This window comes from Theobroma cacao, chromosome 1, assembly GCF_053813885.1.
Source record: "Theobroma cacao isolate CCN51 chromosome 1, ASM5381388v1, whole genome shotgun sequence".
In the NCBI taxonomy this organism is placed as follows: Eukaryota; Viridiplantae; Streptophyta; class Magnoliopsida; order Malvales; family Malvaceae; genus Theobroma; species Theobroma cacao.
The window spans coordinates 37,158,096-37,176,338 of record NC_142639.1 but is presented as its reverse complement, the minus strand read 5'-3'; the positions used below and the strand labels follow the sequence as shown (position 1 = coordinate 37,176,338).

Below are 18,243 nucleotides of genomic sequence, written 5' to 3'. Positions count from 1 at the left end.
GGGGTCACTGTCTGTAGGCAAGATGTAATATTAAGCTTGTCCCTCCTGCCTCCTTTATATGCCGAATTTCGTGCACCCGCCTTCCTTGTTGGCGTGCATAATGATTCAAACCATCTCAAGATGAGACCATTGATCCAACTCGTACAAATCACACAAACGACTTTATTTCGTCATTAGCCTTCTTAATTCCTTTGTTTCTTGCCTTTACATAAACTGAAAGTTTAAAATATAAAATTGACCTATATCATTTGTGCGCAATATTTGCATTCTTAACGTGGACAAACAGTTGTGAATATCATTGACTTCTCGAGATTAATTGTGGGTAACCTTTCAGCTTATATAGCAATATTAGTAACACTTCAGTACCCTTGTCAACAGCTCCAGCCGGAAAACTTCACCCAACTAAGCTGACCATTGCACTGCTGGAATCAGTAATTGTGTGAAATTTGTTCTACCTAGTAATTAGGGTAGGAGGTTAAACGCCTTTCAGTGGACCAAACAGCTCATGTTGACTGACTAGACATGAAAAGAAAAACTCCGTTTTGATGCAATGCATAGATTCCAGAGAGCAATCTGCGGACTAGGTTTGAGATATACATGAAACAATTCTTATACCTGTCAAACTACTAGGTTGTCGTCTTTCGTAATCTTAGCTTAATTTCTAAATTTATATCTACGTGATACATAACGCTGACACCTCGCCTGAGATAGGTTAGGCCCCCGTAGCATCAATGCACGATATCTTCCCCTCCACCACTTCTTCCCAATGGAAGGTCCTTCTGATTCAAAGAACCCAGAAAGGCTGAGTCATCAGCTAGGCTAAAGCAACAAGATTTCGGAGAAAGCTAGGTGATTCGGAGTCATTATCCTTTTTCTACAAAAAAAAAAAAAAAAAGGTTTGCTTCTACATCCTAAACCTACTATTTTATGGTAAAACTTAATGACTTTGATGCCATACTTCCTTTTATAGGTAGAAGACTTTGGGAATTAGTCACCTGATATATATTACTATATCTCGTCTTGTCTTTTGAAATACTAGCCTAAATTCTTCTTATAATATAGCATAGGCAGAGGCAGGTTTCAAATCAAGCACCTTAAAGGCTTAAACAAGGAGACTCCAAAGAAATTTTATCAACCAAGCTAGCAATAAAAGAAGGCTCGTAAGCTACTTTCTGTGCATTTAGCAACCTATATGGTGAATACTCACAAAAGCGACAAAAATCATACTATGTAGTAGTGCAACATTAGACATTGATGTAACCTTAATACCTATCTCTCTTTGCCATATTTAGGGTTAATTGTGGTGACATTTAGTCGGGTTTCAGTCAATGAATCTAAACATACGGACAATTATTTTTGTTTTCAAAAAAAATATTTTGTTTGAGCCTTTTCCTTCTCCTGTTGACATGTCTACTCAGGAGTAGGCCGACTCTATGGGAAAATAAATGAGTTTTGTTTTTATATTTTTTTTCGGGTCTTAAGGGATTGCTAAGTGACAAAGCATGAGACATGAGCTTTTATCTTCACAATTGGAGTGAGAAAAGAAATTTAAATCATTTGTTGTACTTGGCATATACTATGACTAGGGTCGCTGTATAGCGACACGTTTCAAAATACTGTTGGCTCATGGATCAGAAAGGCTGTCTGCCACTGGCGCGCGCATGGACATGCTCCCATCCTTCGCCCCTCATCGAGGGTTTTTGATGATCGCAGTGTCTCCCATAATCCAGGTTTGATTGACATTGCATTCCCCTTTTCATTCCAGTAACTTCACAAAAAATCCAGTCCAAGTGTTATTCTGAATCTTATCCTCCGCCATATTTCTTAGATTTTAAAATATTCATTTCACTTAAAATTAGTTGACATGATTCTTACTTTTATTATTATTTTAATATATTTATCATCACGTGTAAGGACATAAATCTTTCACGTGATTTGGATATTATGTAAGAGAAATGGACTTAACGTGTCGTTAAACAAACTTACCCTCACATGTAAGAATTGAATAACGAATCTATCAAGTGACTTAGATATCAAGCATAGGAATAATGACCTTAATGTATAGGCATAACAAACCTATTACAGATATCAGGAATGGGACAACAAATGAGAACAATGTCTACTGGATTTAAAACATGTTAGATGGATATCCAACTTAAAATTTATTAACAATAGGTAGAGTAACCCTTGTTATATATGTATGCTTGAAACACTTTTAATTTAAGTCATGTGAGATAATAAATATTTCAACCACAATCAGTTAATAATAAATAAAACAATTTTTATTATGTATGTATTTATGTGTTCAAAATGTTTTTAATTTAACTAATATGAAATTTAGTTTCATCAATCATGGCTCCAATAATGTCATTGTGGGATCTAATTCCCTGACTTTTAATAATCCCTCTGGACTTGATTTGCTCCCGGCTGTAGGACAAGGAATCGGAAACCTTACATCGTGCAGTGCAATGCTAGGATTAATGCTTAGATATTTTGGCCTAACATGAGGGTAACCAAGAATTTTGCAGGCAATGCTCAATCAGATTGATTTCATCTTTTGTTGCATTTTTCATGGAAAAGTTTCCATGATGTTATCCACTGGAATGGCCAATAGGGAAAACCTCAGACAAAATGTTTGGCCTGCCAGCTGAATTTGTACAAAGAATCCTAGCTATACGTTATGAGTGAGTAGCCATATCCGAATTTCGAAATTTGATTAAAAGTGAGAATAGGTTTGGCATGTACGGCATCTTCCCTTGACGCTTTTTGGCTGTCTGCCCCCACATTTTTAGTGAGACATTATGGCTTTTGCCCCATGTGTGGCTCTTAGTTTGCTTCCTCTCCCTCTCCCACTCCCACCATGCTTTGCTCAAAACAATTTTACATCATTCTGAAAATACAGCTGAAACGCCTCAACAGGCCAGCTCGGCCCCCACCACGCCTAATGGTGTCATATCGCCCCTTCGCTTCCGTTGTTTTGATTCAAGTAATTGGATGAAAAATCTTTGAGTGGCTAATCGGCCCTACCAGGGTATAATTAACATCATTTTCTGAGCTCATTTTTCACTTGGATTTCATGTAAACCCAAAAGCTAGCCTGCGTTTACACAGGCATTTATCAGAGCTATAGCTACCTAGCTATGCTTGTCGAATCGCAGTCGCCATCTAGGGCTCCTGGGCTCGGGCTAATTTGCCCATATATAGCGGGAGCTTCACTTGTTCTGTTTGTTTGGGGTGCCTAGCTAGCAGCTCATTTGGAGCAAAGTCAGAATGCTACCATGAAATTATGTAGCAAATTAAGCAAGTAGTAATAGAAATACTGCTTCCAGAATGTGTTTAATCCAACAAATAGAGGGAGTTGAAGGCGTTTCCACTGTGAAGGTTTTGTAGGATTCGGGACATCAAAGTACAGGGTAATGGCCCACTTGGAGTTTTTCTTTAGTTTGTTGTCTCTTGTTTGGTTTTTATTCTGCTTTTTCGAAAGAGCTTTCAAAAAGCTTGCTCTGTTCCAAAGATTCATGTGTGGATGATTTTCATGGTTACTTTTTGCTTTTTTCAATTCGAGCTTGATGGAAGGTGCAAATGTAGTGCGCCCCTGTAAGAATGGCCCACGAAAAACATAAAAATAAAATAAAATAAAATAAATTCTTGGGGTATGAAGGGGCACCCATTTTTTATTCCTGATGTCGTAGCTAGGTTGAGCATTGATTGGTAGTCAGATTAAGTCTTCTATTTACTTTTAACTATAACCATTAATAATTGTGACATCATGGGGTATCCAGTTATGTACTCCTTTTTGGTGCTATCCTCGTATTTAATTACCCTTTCTTAATGCACATATTTTAATTAAGACCAGCGACTTCTTTTGTCATTTTGGCTACCTAAAATATATATGTATATAAGTTAAAACCTAAGAGCTGTAGTTGGACAACTGCATGTTCCTTCCACAGATGAATAGACTGCTCAGCCACTCAGTTTGGATGGTAAAAGTAAATATGTGGGAGTGTGAAAAACCTGAAATCAAATAGCCATCAATCAGCAGTCACTAGCTAAAACATTAATGTTGTTTTTCTCTTTTCTTTTCCTTGCTGTAGACACAAGGCAAGGCATACAATGAGCTAGTGAGATAGCTATAGATTGCCCACATGAGGTTTACTTTTGTTACTTCCTGTCGACTAATCCTTGCACGCGAAAACAAGGTCTAGTCAGTAAGTCGGGCCAGTGGATACACCATCTCGACATCTAGATTTTATTTGCTCTAATACGACATAACCCTGAACACATAAGAGACTAGTGGCTGTGGTTAATCTAGGAAAATCATGTAGCTAGCATAATGGCTATGAATTGCCTAGGATTCAAACTTTAGGGACCCTGCTTTAATCTAAGATGAAATGAAACAACATATATATTTTATGGACTAGGATATATCATATATAGGAATATTTAGGACCCTGCTTTAATCTCTTGTTTTGTCATTTTTGCTTTGATAGAAAAATCTTCTTTTCTGTCAAAAGTGACTTGAAATAAACTTGAATGAACAACTGGTATAGGGAAGACGTAAGATCTGGCATCGATTGAGGATTAATATTTAATGGGTTGTTACCTGGCCTAATCGCTGAGATTTTTACCTCGATCATGTCGGTTTCTTGTAAGTCTTGTGAGCTTCACCTAATCGTAGTTAAGCTTTATTATCCTACTCGAAGCAGTTAGAAACCCGTCATCCCTTTCATAAATTTCAATGGCAATCAATGGATTTAGTGCGTGAAGAAGAAAGCTAGAGACTACTGTACCGTATCTATGTATACTCTAGACATTTGCTGCCTAATATCTCTTCCCATTTTTATTGTTTTATCATCGATATATTGACCATCTATTACCAAACTCACCTAAACTCGATTGATGAAGAAGCAACGAAAAGGGAAGAAACTTAATATATACTATAGGATCAAAAGCCCAAAAGGCAGAGTACAAGGTAAAACTAATTCCAATTACGAATTTGAGGAAGGGAGATTAAGTTGGTCAGTAAAAAAAGATGCTGCAACCCCTGATCGTTGGGATAAGACACGATGAGTATTATTAGAAGACAACATTTAAAGATTTCAGAATCCTTGGAGATGCCCCACCAAGCTCCCCTACTTCTTATCTGAAGGGACTAAAGCCTGTGTTGCGCAGTTGTATGATGCAGCAGCAGCACCGAGTTTTTTGTAAATGGCTATGAATTGACCTAGGTATTGCAGCAAGGTCAACGACGCTCACCATTAGTTTACTTCCTTCTTGGAGGATTTCGACATTTCGTAGCCCTCAAATTAACACCTTTCCAGGTTGAGATGATATCCAAAGATTTTATTCCAGATATTATGAATCATAATGCTATATTTATTTCATGCCAACTAAGCTGACCCTGCATTATTGTATTTTTCTCTTGCTTGTCACAGAGTGTTTTCTTTTTTTTTTCCTTTAAAAAGAGAAAAAAAAGAATTATGAAGATATATATTAAGAGAATTGGTGGGCGCTCACATTCGTTGGCAATGGTTGTTCTCCAGTTGTAAGTGGGTTCATGGTCCTTGACATTTATCCAAAGACTCAAAAGCCCACAAATCATGTGATTTATAATATTTATGTCACAACATCAGTACATACCAAGCATGTTAATCCAGGGCCCTTCTGTCTTTGTCTTTTGAATACTGGCTTTGGGTGCTATAATTAGTTTCAAATGCAAGTTCATAAATGGATGAGGATTAAACACATTCCAACCATTAAATATAGCCTAGCAGATAGACACATGATAAATTTCACAGATGATTTCCCCTCACTTAAGTTTTACTCTTTGATAGTGATCAAGGACCCGTAGAAAAAGATACATTTAACACACTTTAAACTTGTGGGAAGGAAGAGTTAATAGTACTGTGAATCAAGTGCATCAAATCGGTACAGTTCACTTTAACTTTTGAAATGTCATTGAAATGTATCTCTTTTCTCAATAATTTCATAGCGTGATATGTAAATGGTTCAACAGCCAAAAAACATAAGCATGAAAACAAAAAGGATACTGCATTCTGCAGTATGGTAAAACCTTTATTTTTCTCTTTAAATTTCTGGGAAAATAGAAAAAAGAACCAATTATTATATGCATATCGCCCTGATAGGATAGCGTGGATTGTGTAAAAGTAGCTAGGTGGATCCGGACATGGTGTTTTTCCCCACGTACAGGGAATCCAAATGCTTTGTTTGATAGGTCATAGGCCATGCACTGTCCTTTTGGCCCATCGCCAACATCAGTTAGAGATGCTGCCTTTGCTTGAGAAACTATAATTCTGAAAGCTTACGATAGCATAGCATGTTTGCATTATCTTAAACTAGTTGTTTTGAGTAGAAAACGAAAAGAGTTTCTGCTTCGAAATTTGGCTCCTCCAGATTCAGAAAGTAAACATGTTTTTATTGTTCAAAGAGAGAAAAATTAGAACATGAGATATCTATTTTGTAAATAAGGCTGAAAATGTTAATAGAGGAAAACAAAAAATGAAAAATCACACCACTAAACGGAGCCCAATCAAGAAAGTGGGGTTGGGTAAGTTGGGTCCAATGTTTTTATATTCATGTTCTGTTACCACTTATCCATGAAGCTTCTCCTTTGAGCTGAGAAACGTGCTATTTGAGACCCACTGGCAAAACAAAAGGCTGGGAAGCGACCGTGCTACTCCATGTTCTACACTCAGACGTTTCGCCCAAAATATGTATTTTTCATAAATCAAAGGATGGCCAATCCTGATGTCTTTAACCGTCCTTTTTCATATGCAGAATTCAAGAGAGTGATTACAAGGAGGAAAATTTAGAAACTGTGCTCTAGAAGACTATAACAATTAAGATCCAAGTTTTCTTAGTAACATTGGCTTGGGAAAATCCCCACGCAATTTGTTGTTGCCCCTTTTAAGTTTGGTTGAAGTGTTGAAGTGGTGGACTAGATGGCCCAAGTTCTTTTGGGTGATTGCAACCCTGATGTTGTTGGACTATCAAGCCTTTTCCCCTTTCCCCTTTTTCCGCAGAGAATTGAAAAGTGACTACTACATTGTCATATTAATATGGAAGTTGGCCGACTTAATTTGGTTATGATGCAAGTTTTAACTTTTCCTTGTGTTTATCTTTATCTCATGGGGAAGAGAGGAAATGCCACCATGAATCAATAGCAATGCCAAATATTACACTCAGCTCCGAATTAATTGATGATACAGATACAGAGAGAATGGATTTATGAATTCTTGCCATTAATTTGGCTGCAGATTCTGGTCAATTCTCCATCGTATTCTCTGTCAAAGCATCAGCTTTTCCCAAGAATTGGAGACATTGCTTTGCCGTACCGCTAACTGGACAAAACAAACAAACTAAATGTCACAAGGTCATCAGCATTTTCCTGGAACAGAATGAAACTTCTGTAGCTAACTTAGAGCTGTAGTACATCTAATATGGCACCGAGAACATTTCTGTCAACCTAGCTAGTTCTCAGAATCATCATCAGCCAATGAAACCTTGCTTAGCCTACTTGGTAATGTTCTAGCGTCAGTGCTTCTGACCTTTCTGCTTCCGGTGCTGCGGCGGCTGCTTGAACCATAAACTGCTCTGTGGGCAAGTGCTTTACTGAAGTGGAACTTAGCTGATCCCTGGCTAGAAGCTGATCGCTCTGTGGAATTCTCTTGAGTGTGATAATTCTGGGTGTCCACGGTCTGATCATAATTGGCTTTCTCAGTTGCCATTTTATGCTTTCCTTTCTCAATGATTTGGAAGGAGTTTTGGAGAGGAGAGAAAGGCAGCTGGAAGATGCGTGGAAACAGGGCAAGTGTCTGGGTTTTTATAGAGTATTAAAAGAAAAGATAACGAAAGAGCGCATCTGTCTTTTTGAGCTTACCCCTGATGATGGTGGTGGAATCTGAAGCTGGGGAAAGAGGTGCTTGAAGCAAACCTTTTTATTGCCGAAAGAGAGAGAAAATCTCTTTTACCAACTAAGAAGCTATGAGTGTCTTTGAGGGGAAGAAACTAAATATACCATAGTAGGAAAATCGTTTAAGGTACAGACCAGTGTAATCTCGGCCCGATGGAATTTCTGCAAGCACCACCACATCTTAATTTCAGAGAGACGAATCAGGCAATCACCAAAACAAGTTATGCCTCGCTTACGGTTACAGGTATAGACCAGTGAGGTAGCAATACAAGTTTGTGTGTCATGTTTGGCAACACTTTTGTTAATTTCCTCTTTATATTCAAGTATTTTCAAACTTAGCTTAAAACAGTTTGACTATTTTTCATACTACCATACAGAATCAAATAGCTTGCTGGATTAATGTTACACCCAATTCGGTCTCTCTCATTTGAAAAAAGAAAATTGAGTAATTTCTCACCCTCATACATGTCATGAAGCCTAGTCTTTTTTTTATTATTATTTTTCTAAGGAATTAAGTATTTTAGCATGCCTTAGGATTAATTATGTATTACTGTGCCACATGTTACAATTATCTTGCATGTTAAAAGGAAAAATCATCTTATCCAGTAATTGACAAAGGTAAATCAAGGGGTCCCACAAATTCAACCATTGGTCCGATGTCAGTCATTTGGATCTGGCAAATCAACTTTTGATAAATCTTTGTCAAGGCTAATAGGGCGAAACCTTAGACCAAACAGTGTTCCGTGTGAACTGTACCTAGCTTTTGGACGAAATAACATATTTGTCGCCCAATATGAATACTGAGGAAGCCGCAAGCATAAAGCTATTTCCACCCTTTAACCTGTTGAGGAGAAATAGGAATGACCAAATATTGAGAAATTTTCGTGTTGCCACTACCTTCAAGCACTTTTTAAGCCTGCGTGAATGGCTTTGCTTCGTAATTATGTTTCGCTCCTCCAATCACTACCAAGCAGGCAAGCACCTTTGCCAGTATACGTCGAGTCATTTTCAAAACACCTTTTCTTTTTAATGTGTAGATACCTAATTTTAATTAATTATTATTTTTAAAATATTATATTATTAAAAAAATTACATCAAAAGTGTTTCAAATGCGAAAATATCTAAAAAGTATTTCAAGCACGAAAATGTCTAAAGTCGTTTCAAGCATGAAAACACCAAAGGTCCAAGGGTGTTTCAAATATAAAAGCACCTATAGGTATTTTAAGTACAAAAACACTCAAATGTGTTTCAAGTATGAAAAAGCTCAAGGGTATTCTAATCGCAGAAGCGTCCAAAAGTGTTTCAAAAGCAGAAGCAGTATTCTAAACGTGAAAGCACTTAAGAGCGTTCCAAACGCGAAAACACCCAGAATCGTTCCAGACGAAAAAAAGTTCAAAGGTGTTCTAACCACTAAAGCGTCCAACAGTGTTCCAAATGCGAAAACATCCAAGGACGTTTCGAGAGTGGAAGCACCCAAGAACAAACATTGAACAACTATTTATTCAAGAAAGTAAAAGTAACTCAAAACGAGTAGTAAAATTCATGAGTTACATTTACATTTGAGATATTCTAAAAAGCTTGACTTGGTGACTCAAATATGAAAACAGTTAAAAAGATTTTCTCTTTAACCTTTATTTGAAATACATGTACTTGACTTTTTTTTTCTTTTTCTCTTTTTTACACTATTATGTGTCACTATTCAATTACTTAAAACTTACGTCCACTACTCATCTACATTGTTATTTTTTTAATATCTCATAAACCGTTCTTTAATTGCTATTTCATGACAAACATGTTCTTTCATGATTGAACGTGTTATTCTAATTACTCTTAAAAAAGCGCTCTTGATTAATATAAATATATGAACCTGTTGAAAAATAAGAAGAAATCATTAAAAACTCAACCAAGAATATCTTAAAAATTCTCTCAAGACTCCTCCATACATTTTTTCTATTCCGTCATTCCCATTAGCCGTAATCCATCATTTCCTTCACTTTTTCTTATCTCTCACCGCCTATCACCAAAACACTTACATTTCAAAGACTGTTCCAATCTTTCTCTCTTCCACCTCTAATGCATTTCAATTCACTCGTTACAAAATATTCTCTTTTCCTAATAGAAGAACCCTCTGCACCAAGCCCCGCTAACTCCCATCTGGTTGCATATCAAGTTTCTAAATTTGGGTAGACCGATCAATGTTTGGGCTCGTGCCAGCCCTTTGTGACCTGAACAGATCAGGGACAGGCTGCTGGAAATCTTACAATGCCAAAACAAAAAGTTACGCTCCAAATACGTACAATCGATTTCCAAGGGCGGTGTATCCTTTCACAAGTGATGCAAAAAGTATACATATCTAATATCAAAATTTTTGGTACTATATTTCTTTTCTTTTTTTATTTTTTATTCTTCTAGAGTTTTATATATATGCCTTTCATGTGGAGAAAACCGGCAACAAGACACCAAAATAAGATCTGGAGCAATACAAATACGAGGGTACCCCACTTGCTTGAATGAAGCATGGCCTGTAGCAATGATTCCATACCATCAACCTGCATTTTATGTTGAAATGAACATAAGTCTATCAAACAGATACATCGATAATGAAAACCATTGCAGTGATTATGTTTGACACTCAAAAAAATCAACTTTAGAAAGTACATGCAATGTGCAAGCAGTGCTTTTGTTCAGTAACTCCAACATCTTTCTACTGTCAAGCTTGATGACAAGTTTCACATGAATGAAAAAGAACATTAGCGATCATAAATTCATTCGTTACAACATGACTTCCTTTATGAAACCAAAAGATGATGACTATGATGCAGCTGCTCAGCAGTGAATTCTTAAATTATAGGTCTGTCAAGCTTGCAGTTTTCCACCTATCCTTTGGTAAATTATTGCTATGAAAGCAAGGATAATAAAACTAGGAACCCAGAAGGGAAGACGGAAAGATACCAAGTTATTTTCCGGTGAACGCCAATAGAAACCTTGCACAGCCGCTGGGAAAATGTCACAAGCAGCCAAAGCATATACGATGAGAGCATTCATTCCCATCCACTGAAGTAACACCACAGGCTTTCTAAAATGTTTGACATCTACCTGCATCAAATACAATCAAACAACTGTGCATAGTTGCATTCCTCATTACTTCAGAAATACAATCTCATTTACAGAAGACATTAGGCGAAGCAATGCATCATGAAAATCATTAAATGAAACAGAGTTCAACTCTACTTAGATTTCTTTTGCACTTCTAAAAAACCTTTATATATATGCTCAAAAGACCACAAACTCAAAGAAAGATAAAAGAAGGGCCTAGAATTGCTTTGGCTATATACATACATTCATGAATTTTCAAGAGGTATATTTAGGGGATTTGAGAAAATAAATCTCAGTCACATTAATGGTTTCAACTAAGCCAACATATTGGTCTACTGATGATGGAAACTTGGCTCACAATAGCCTTCCACTAGTCAAGGAATTTGTCTTTTATAACAGATATTGCCTATTCTCATATCAATTAAATTTTCCAATCAAATCAATTTGAGAACCTGCTTTAATGTCATCTATACTTAGACATCCTATAGCTGTCTGTGCTTAAATTCTGACTGAAAGGAATCCAAGATGGATGGATCTATGTTTCCTTCGAGACTGCCTTCAGTCTTGTCAATAGCATTTTAGAAAAGAAATTGTAATGACTTCCTTCAATACTGATTGGATTGAAATGTATGACAATTTTATGAGAAAAATCACTTCAGGATAAATCAGGTAGGCTATATATCTTTTAAAAACGTGACTTGGAATTTTGTAGTACTAAACATGAAGATGACAAGCCAATCACTAGAGGAACTTACTATGTAGAAGATAATGGTTAAGAACAAGCCTGATGCTCCAGCAGTGATGCACATATAGCTCAATGTGTACAGTGGTTTGGAGAGAGGAATGCCTGTTACACCTACCAGCCATCAATTGTACAAAACAAACTGGAAACTCCTAGAAAATCGTATGCTGACCGTAATTTCATATGAGAGAAAATCATATACTGAACCAGATTGTTAAGTGAGACAACTTACCTAGCATCTCTAATCCAAATCCTGAAACTAGTAACAGAAAGGAAGACATGGACCATAAAAGTGCTCTCTGCATTTGTCCCTGAAGAAAATATATTCAGAGCATATTCACCAACATGGCACACAATATATTGGCATACCCTTTTTCATTTTTTGGCAGGAAACTTAATGATATGAGTAGCCCATAGATACAGACATCCTACCAAAGAATAAGAAGAATGATACCTTATAATGCAGAAGTACATGTCCAAAATGCAATCCCACAAAACAAGTGAGGACAGCCATTAATGAACTGCAGAAATTCCTCTAGGGAAAAAATAAGAATTCCAAGTACACTACTGAGCAATAAGAGTGGTATATTTGGAATTTAAAGATCTTCAGTTGTGTGTGTACAGGTATGAATAAATATCAGAATGACTACAGGCTTTACAACTTTAATGATCATTATTAACAGCTGTAGTGAAAAATTAAAAACAAGATCAGAGAAGGCCAACATTTAACCTTAAAATGCCCTCAGGGTCAAAGGGTGCAAGGCACCATTCAGGTGAATCCGGTGGCAGAGGCCCATAGTCAGGAGTATTGACACTGCATTCCTGTGAATGGAAAAGGGTGCATGTCCTATTAACATTATGAAAGAGGGTGTTCCAAAAGGAAGCACCAGATTTACAACACAAAAGAACAATAATGGAATAACCTTTGTTCTTCTATAAACAGGACGTTGATATAGATGCTGTTCACCCAGAAAATACTGATCGATGTAGCCAACTGCATTGCATGGAGGTTCAAGGCTCCCCCTGACTCCACAGTGCACCTACAAAAAAAACATGGTAGCCTCATTAAGTTCCATGCAGCAAAAGAAAAAGCACAAGAACAAACTAGAATTTAAGCTTGGTAACAGAGTTTATTAGTTTCTGATAGAAATATTCACAAGACTACAACAGAATACATCCAAATTATTAATTTTTCTATCCCAAAAGCTGTAGCTTCAATAAGTTTATAACATAATTTTATTTACATATTATCAAGATTAAATCTAACAGTACAATCCTCAAATCATGAAAGTAGTTTGTTTTTTTTTTTTTTTTATAAAAGACAATCCAATTGATAGACAACCCAGCAGCCTTTGGCTTCCAGAATTGTATGACATGTCTACCAGATATGTTCATAACATATATGCTGTAAAAGTTCAGTTCAATTAGTTGCTTAAATCTATAGCCTGAAACAAGAAAAATATAGAAGGCGTGCTTAAAAAAATTACATTAAAACCATCTGGCAGATGCATTTATTGAAAAAGTACATGCAATATGATAGCACAGACAAGGGGTTGGGCACTTCAAAAGGAAGCAACATGTGCAGCTCAGAGCAACCTAATAAACATAGCTTAGTCCCAACAACAATATTCTAGTCATGTTAAACAACTTTCAGGTTATTCGAGTTTAGAAACCTTATTGCATTATGAGCACTTAATGGTGCAGACTAACAAAACCTTGAAAGTAAGTGCCTCAGAACAAATACATAATTTAACTCACAATTTGAGTATGGGATCCATTAGTGGACAGATTCAGGCTTGGAGCTTGAAATTCCCAGTTTGGAACATAAAGGCCATAGAGCAAGCACATGTAAAATGATAATAGTAGGGCAGCAACAATCCTACACAAATATTAACGGTAAAAGTTTTGTCATCTAATAGCTTTCAAAATTCTAGAAATAAAACTAGATACCAGACTGCAAAATCAATAACAAAAGGAGAGGAAAATCTCTGCAAAGATTTCAATAAGCATAGTATTTCCTAACCACTGAACATGATATTTCCTAACAAATGCTGTTGGACAGTCAACCACAACATTGGAAACAAGCCAGATTTCTGATATTGAAGCCAGCAGATATCCAATTGATATCCTCTGTAGACAATAAACCATGAAAATGATGCAAATTAGCTTAATAAATACACAAAAAGTCAGTATCCATATATTTAGTACATAAAGCAGATTGAACTATGGCAATAATGAATTTGTCAACAATAATCGAAGAAACAATTTATGGAGGCATAAGCAACTTATATTTGTTCAATTCAGCTGATGAAATATATCATTGAGAGCAGCAATTAGTCAAGCAATGAGCATGTGTCACAGCCTGCGAATCCCACCTGCATGCAGAGGGCTCGGGGGTGCACAAGGTGGCTTGGTTCAGATGAAAACCCCCTTTGCTGGACAGGAGGTGCCAAGGAGACAGGCCACCCATGCAGGCAGGCCAGGCAGCATGCAGGCAGATAGGCCACCCCACAAGGCCAGGCAGACAGACTAGCAGGCCAGCAGGCAGCCCAGCCAAACACAATTCCAATAGCCAGTCCCCAGGGGCAGAACAGGCAGTGCACTGTGGGAGAGCCTCTGCAGGCAGTTTGAATTTGCAGAGCAGACTGCTTGTAGGGAAAAAGAGCTGTTAGAGACAAGGAGCCAGAATTTGAACTCCCTCTCTTGGCTGATGTTAGTGGGGGACTTTGCCTGTAAATAGAGCCCCCAAGACCCCTTGTAAATTTTGATGAGCCCTTCCAACTCTTCTTGCAATTGTGGATAGGATACACTCTTTGCCTCATTTCTTTTGTGATCCCTCTTGTGCTTTCTGTTTCTCTTGTGTTGGTGGTGTTAGCTGCACATATTTGGGCTGTTATTGGTGTGCTTGTGGCATTGTGGCTTGTGTTGCTTTCAAGGGCATATCTGCCTTGGCTGGTTTCTTAGTGGATTTAGGCTGAACTAAGGGGTGAAACACTCAAGTAGAGTGTCCTTAGGCCACAAAGTGTGAGCCTTACTTTGTCAGCCCATGACTCATGCAGCAGACAAAGGTAAGGAGCATTGCATGCCTTAATTTGTTGAATAAAAATTCAAGCATGTGACATGCAAAATGTTTCAAATAGCTGCCCTTCACATTGGAAAGACAATAATTTTGCATTATTCCCAGATTTAGTTCTATAAGGTCTTCTTTTTGATAAATAATATATTTAGCTCCAGTTTAGCATTTATCAAGCACATTGCACAATTTACAAGAATAATTTGGTTGCTACCTGATCACATAAAATTAATAAATGAAACAAAAGAGAACATCAAGATAATTTACATTAAAACATATTACCTGTAGTACACCTAGCCATCGTATCTTGACCACATCAACTCCATATGTTAAATTGTTACGCCCATGAAAATACCCGCCTATAAGCAGATTCCAAAATATTAAAACCACAGCACCAAGCTCAATTAATTAGACACAAAATATGTGCATTTTATCACCTTTTGTCTTCAAAATTATCAAGTAGGCGACAACAGTGCATGTTTGAACTATGCATATGCATGCATAAATGATAATTAACAAAGAGCTTGGATTTACTTTAGCAATCAAAAAGTTGCTTGATTGAGGTAATCCAAGATAAAAGAAAAATCATTACAAAATTAATTAAAAGTCTCCTATCAAGATATCCCAATATTCCATGAGTTGCCAGTCACTCCAGTCTAGACTTGTCAGAAGGTAAGAAAACAGTAACTTGTCAAGAATACAATAGGTGAAAGTAGAAACCTTGTAGAAACAAGCCCAGAAGGAAAAGTTTGATCGTCCTCAATATAACTTTCTTTGTAGCCAATGTTTTGCTAGAAGATTTCTGCATTGTGAAACAAATAATGACCATATGTAATTAATATGACTTGCTTCTATAGTAGCTTCTTTATATTATGGAGATATATACATGCTTCTGCATTGTCTGCAGAATGTTTATATGCTTTTGCTGTTAAACAGGCATAAACAAAGGGAAAAAGCTTTCTTTAGTTAATGAAAAAAGAACAAATGTTAATCAAATAATAGCATGGTCAACAAGTAACAGTAAAATAAGATGAATCGTAATACTAGATAGAAATTTAAAGTTTATATGTGCTACACATAAATTTAAAGTAGTTCCAAAGTCTCATGCAGAATGCCGGGGCAGAAACTTTCAGCATCATAGGGCAAGACTTTTGGAGATGAATCAAATGAACAGTAAAATGTCATGCTCAGTTAATCACCTAGAACCTGATTAAACAACATTGTCCCCATAAGATTTAATCCTATGCTTAAGAACTTTGCATACCTTAAATACAAGGCTAATAGAGACCCCAACACAAAAAAGAAAAAAGGGCATCACGAAATCGGCGATTGTCACACCAAACCATGGAGCGTGATTGATAGATGGAAAAGCCCCTCCAGCATCATCAACCAAAATCATCAACTATAATTAGGAATTGAGTTGAAAGCTAAATTAATAAACCCATAATGACATAATAATTAGAAAAATGCCACATGATTTAATCCTCGGCTGCTTAATCAACGAAATAAACTTAGTACAATATCAGCCACTTTCAGTCATATTCAAAAAGCTCATTCAATATTCTCAAAAAAATGCAACATATAAAATGCTAAATTTTTCCATTTATGTATCAGCTTCAATTATGATACAAGGCTCTCCCTATAAACAACTAAATCATTTTCCTACCCAACTGCTTCCAAGCTAACTTATCACAGTGCTTTTCTGCTAAATACAACTCTCATATTGTTATTATTATAACTGTAAAAAAAAAAAAAAAACACTTTGGCTGAAATTGAATTTATCTTTTCTGGGAGCGTACCGCGACGGTGAGGCCACGGAATACGTCGAGAGATAGGAGCCGTTGATTAGAGTCGTCGAGAGTAAGTTTAGGGGCATCTGGTTCGTTTGATGATGAGGAAGCGGCGATCTCTTCTTCGTTTCCGTCAGGCGAAGGATCGAGAAGAAGAGGTTGTCGTTGTTCTTCCGCTATCGTGATTAGAGTTGACATTTCTCTCGTTCTATGTTTCTCCCTGTTCCTATCGGGATTGTGAAAACCACCGAAAGCGGGCGAGACGGGTTAAGCTCGAAGAAGGGTAGCGTACTAGCGTATCGCCAGCGGGCCAATGCCAAACGGCATGGTCTTAGGCATCCTAGTACTACTAATTAGTAACCATATTATTATTATTTAAATAATTTTAAAAAATACAGTATGTCAGCACATATTAGTTTCCTTTAAATCAAAATTAAAAACTAATTATTACGTCATTTATATGTGTCGTAACGTACGGGTCCGGGAACCCGATCGCTAAACGTGAAGGTGAAAACTCACTAAAAAAAATTAAACTAGGAGTCGCCACCAATCTTTTTTTTTTACTAGGTGCGATTGGCCACCTATTGACTCGATTCTAATCGATGCAAACTTAAATTAACTTTAAGCCCACCGAAAAGAACCTTAAACCGGTCTACAATTTTCTGGATCTAGGTTCGGGAGTACGGTTACGCCCGGGGAAGGATTAGCACCCCTTGGACGCCCGTTCCATGAACGGTACCATTTTTAGATTATCCTATTGGGCTTTTATTTTTTAATTTCACTAGATTTCCTTAATTATTATTTTTATTTTATCTCCTATTTAACCTAAAATGGAATGCAAATGGGTGGCGAGATGAAATGCATGGCGTGAGATAAAAATGCCGGACAAATGACCTTTTATCGAGGATATTTTTCGAATCCGCCCATCATACCGGTGGGACTCGGGATATTCTCTCATCTAGGGAATTATCCGAGAAACTCGCCTTCGCAAATTCGACGAATAATTCCCGTCTTCGGGGTCATTGTACGTTTTCTTTTTTAAATAATATTTTTGTGCATAATGAACCTAATTCGGGCAAAAGTCTTTTATTGAAGATGGTTCTCGAGCCCTCCCATCATACTGGTGGGACTCGAGGACATCTTTTCACCTAAGGAACTTTTCGAGAAATACCCGCCTTCGCAGGATCCCCGAAAGATCCCATCATCGGGGCTTAAATTCGAAAACAGAAATATTTATATGTAATGATATGTATGATGCAATACATATATGCTATGCTAATGCAATTATCATTTTTTTTGCTATTATTAATTATTTTTATTTTATTATATATTTTATTATCATATTTCCTATTCTTATTTCTTATTATTATTATTTTTTATCTTTATCTTTACATTTTTTATTCTAAGTTCTTATGTTTTCCATTTATACTTAGACAAATTGCTTATAATTCTATATTATTTTAGTGAATAAAAATTATATATTTTTTTATTATACTATTTTTTATTTTATATATATTTTTATATTTTTATTATTATATATTTTTCATAAGCAATCTTTTATTCAAACCTAATGCCTAAGATCTTACTTCATATATATATTATTATTATTT

At 36.6% G+C, this 18,243-nt stretch overlaps 1 protein-coding gene across 9 annotated transcripts; it reads right to left on the bottom strand.

Moving 5' to 3' along the window:
- Positions 1-9,802: 9,802 nt before the first annotated feature.
- LOC18613653 (uncharacterized) lies at positions 9,803-16,969 on the bottom strand. 9 transcript variants are annotated; one of them, XM_088802876.1, is made up of 13 exons: positions 16,643-16,969; positions 16,108-16,245; positions 15,564-15,645; positions 15,126-15,202; positions 13,794-13,900; positions 13,529-13,649; positions 12,694-12,810; positions 12,501-12,592; positions 12,225-12,291; positions 12,003-12,081; positions 11,784-11,884; positions 10,885-11,028; positions 9,803-10,481 (listed from the first exon to the last, which is right to left on the bottom strand). In XM_088802876.1, exons 1-13 carry the CDS (start codon positions 16,829-16,831, stop codon positions 10,341-10,343), a joined length of 1,455 nt encoding a protein of 484 aa, XP_088659002.1. In that variant the 5' UTR covers positions 16,832-16,969; the 3' UTR covers positions 9,803-10,340. The 9 variants fall into 9 exon arrangements, 7 of the variants coding, with proteins under 7 accessions (XP_088659002.1, XP_007051052.2, XP_088659006.1 ...); XM_007050990.3 differs by having other exon boundaries at positions 11,784-11,875; XM_088802880.1 differs by having other exon boundaries at positions 16,108-16,217; positions 16,643-16,776.
- Positions 16,970-18,243: the final 1,274 nt, after the last annotated feature.

Bases quoted from the DNA above. Each gene is read 5' to 3' on its own strand.
- LOC18613653 (XM_088802876.1), bottom strand. From the start codon at position 16,831: ATGTCAACTCTAATCACGATAGCGGAAGAACAACGACAACCTCTTCTT. The intron at 15,646-16,107 runs GTATGCAAAGTT...TTCACAATGCAG, and splicing joins CTATTAGCCTTGTATTTAAG to AAATCTTCTAGCAAAACATT. The intron at 12,811-13,528 runs GTGAGTTAAATT...TTTTTTTTGTAG, and splicing joins ATGGATCCCATACTCAAATT to GTGCACTGTGGAGTCAGGGG.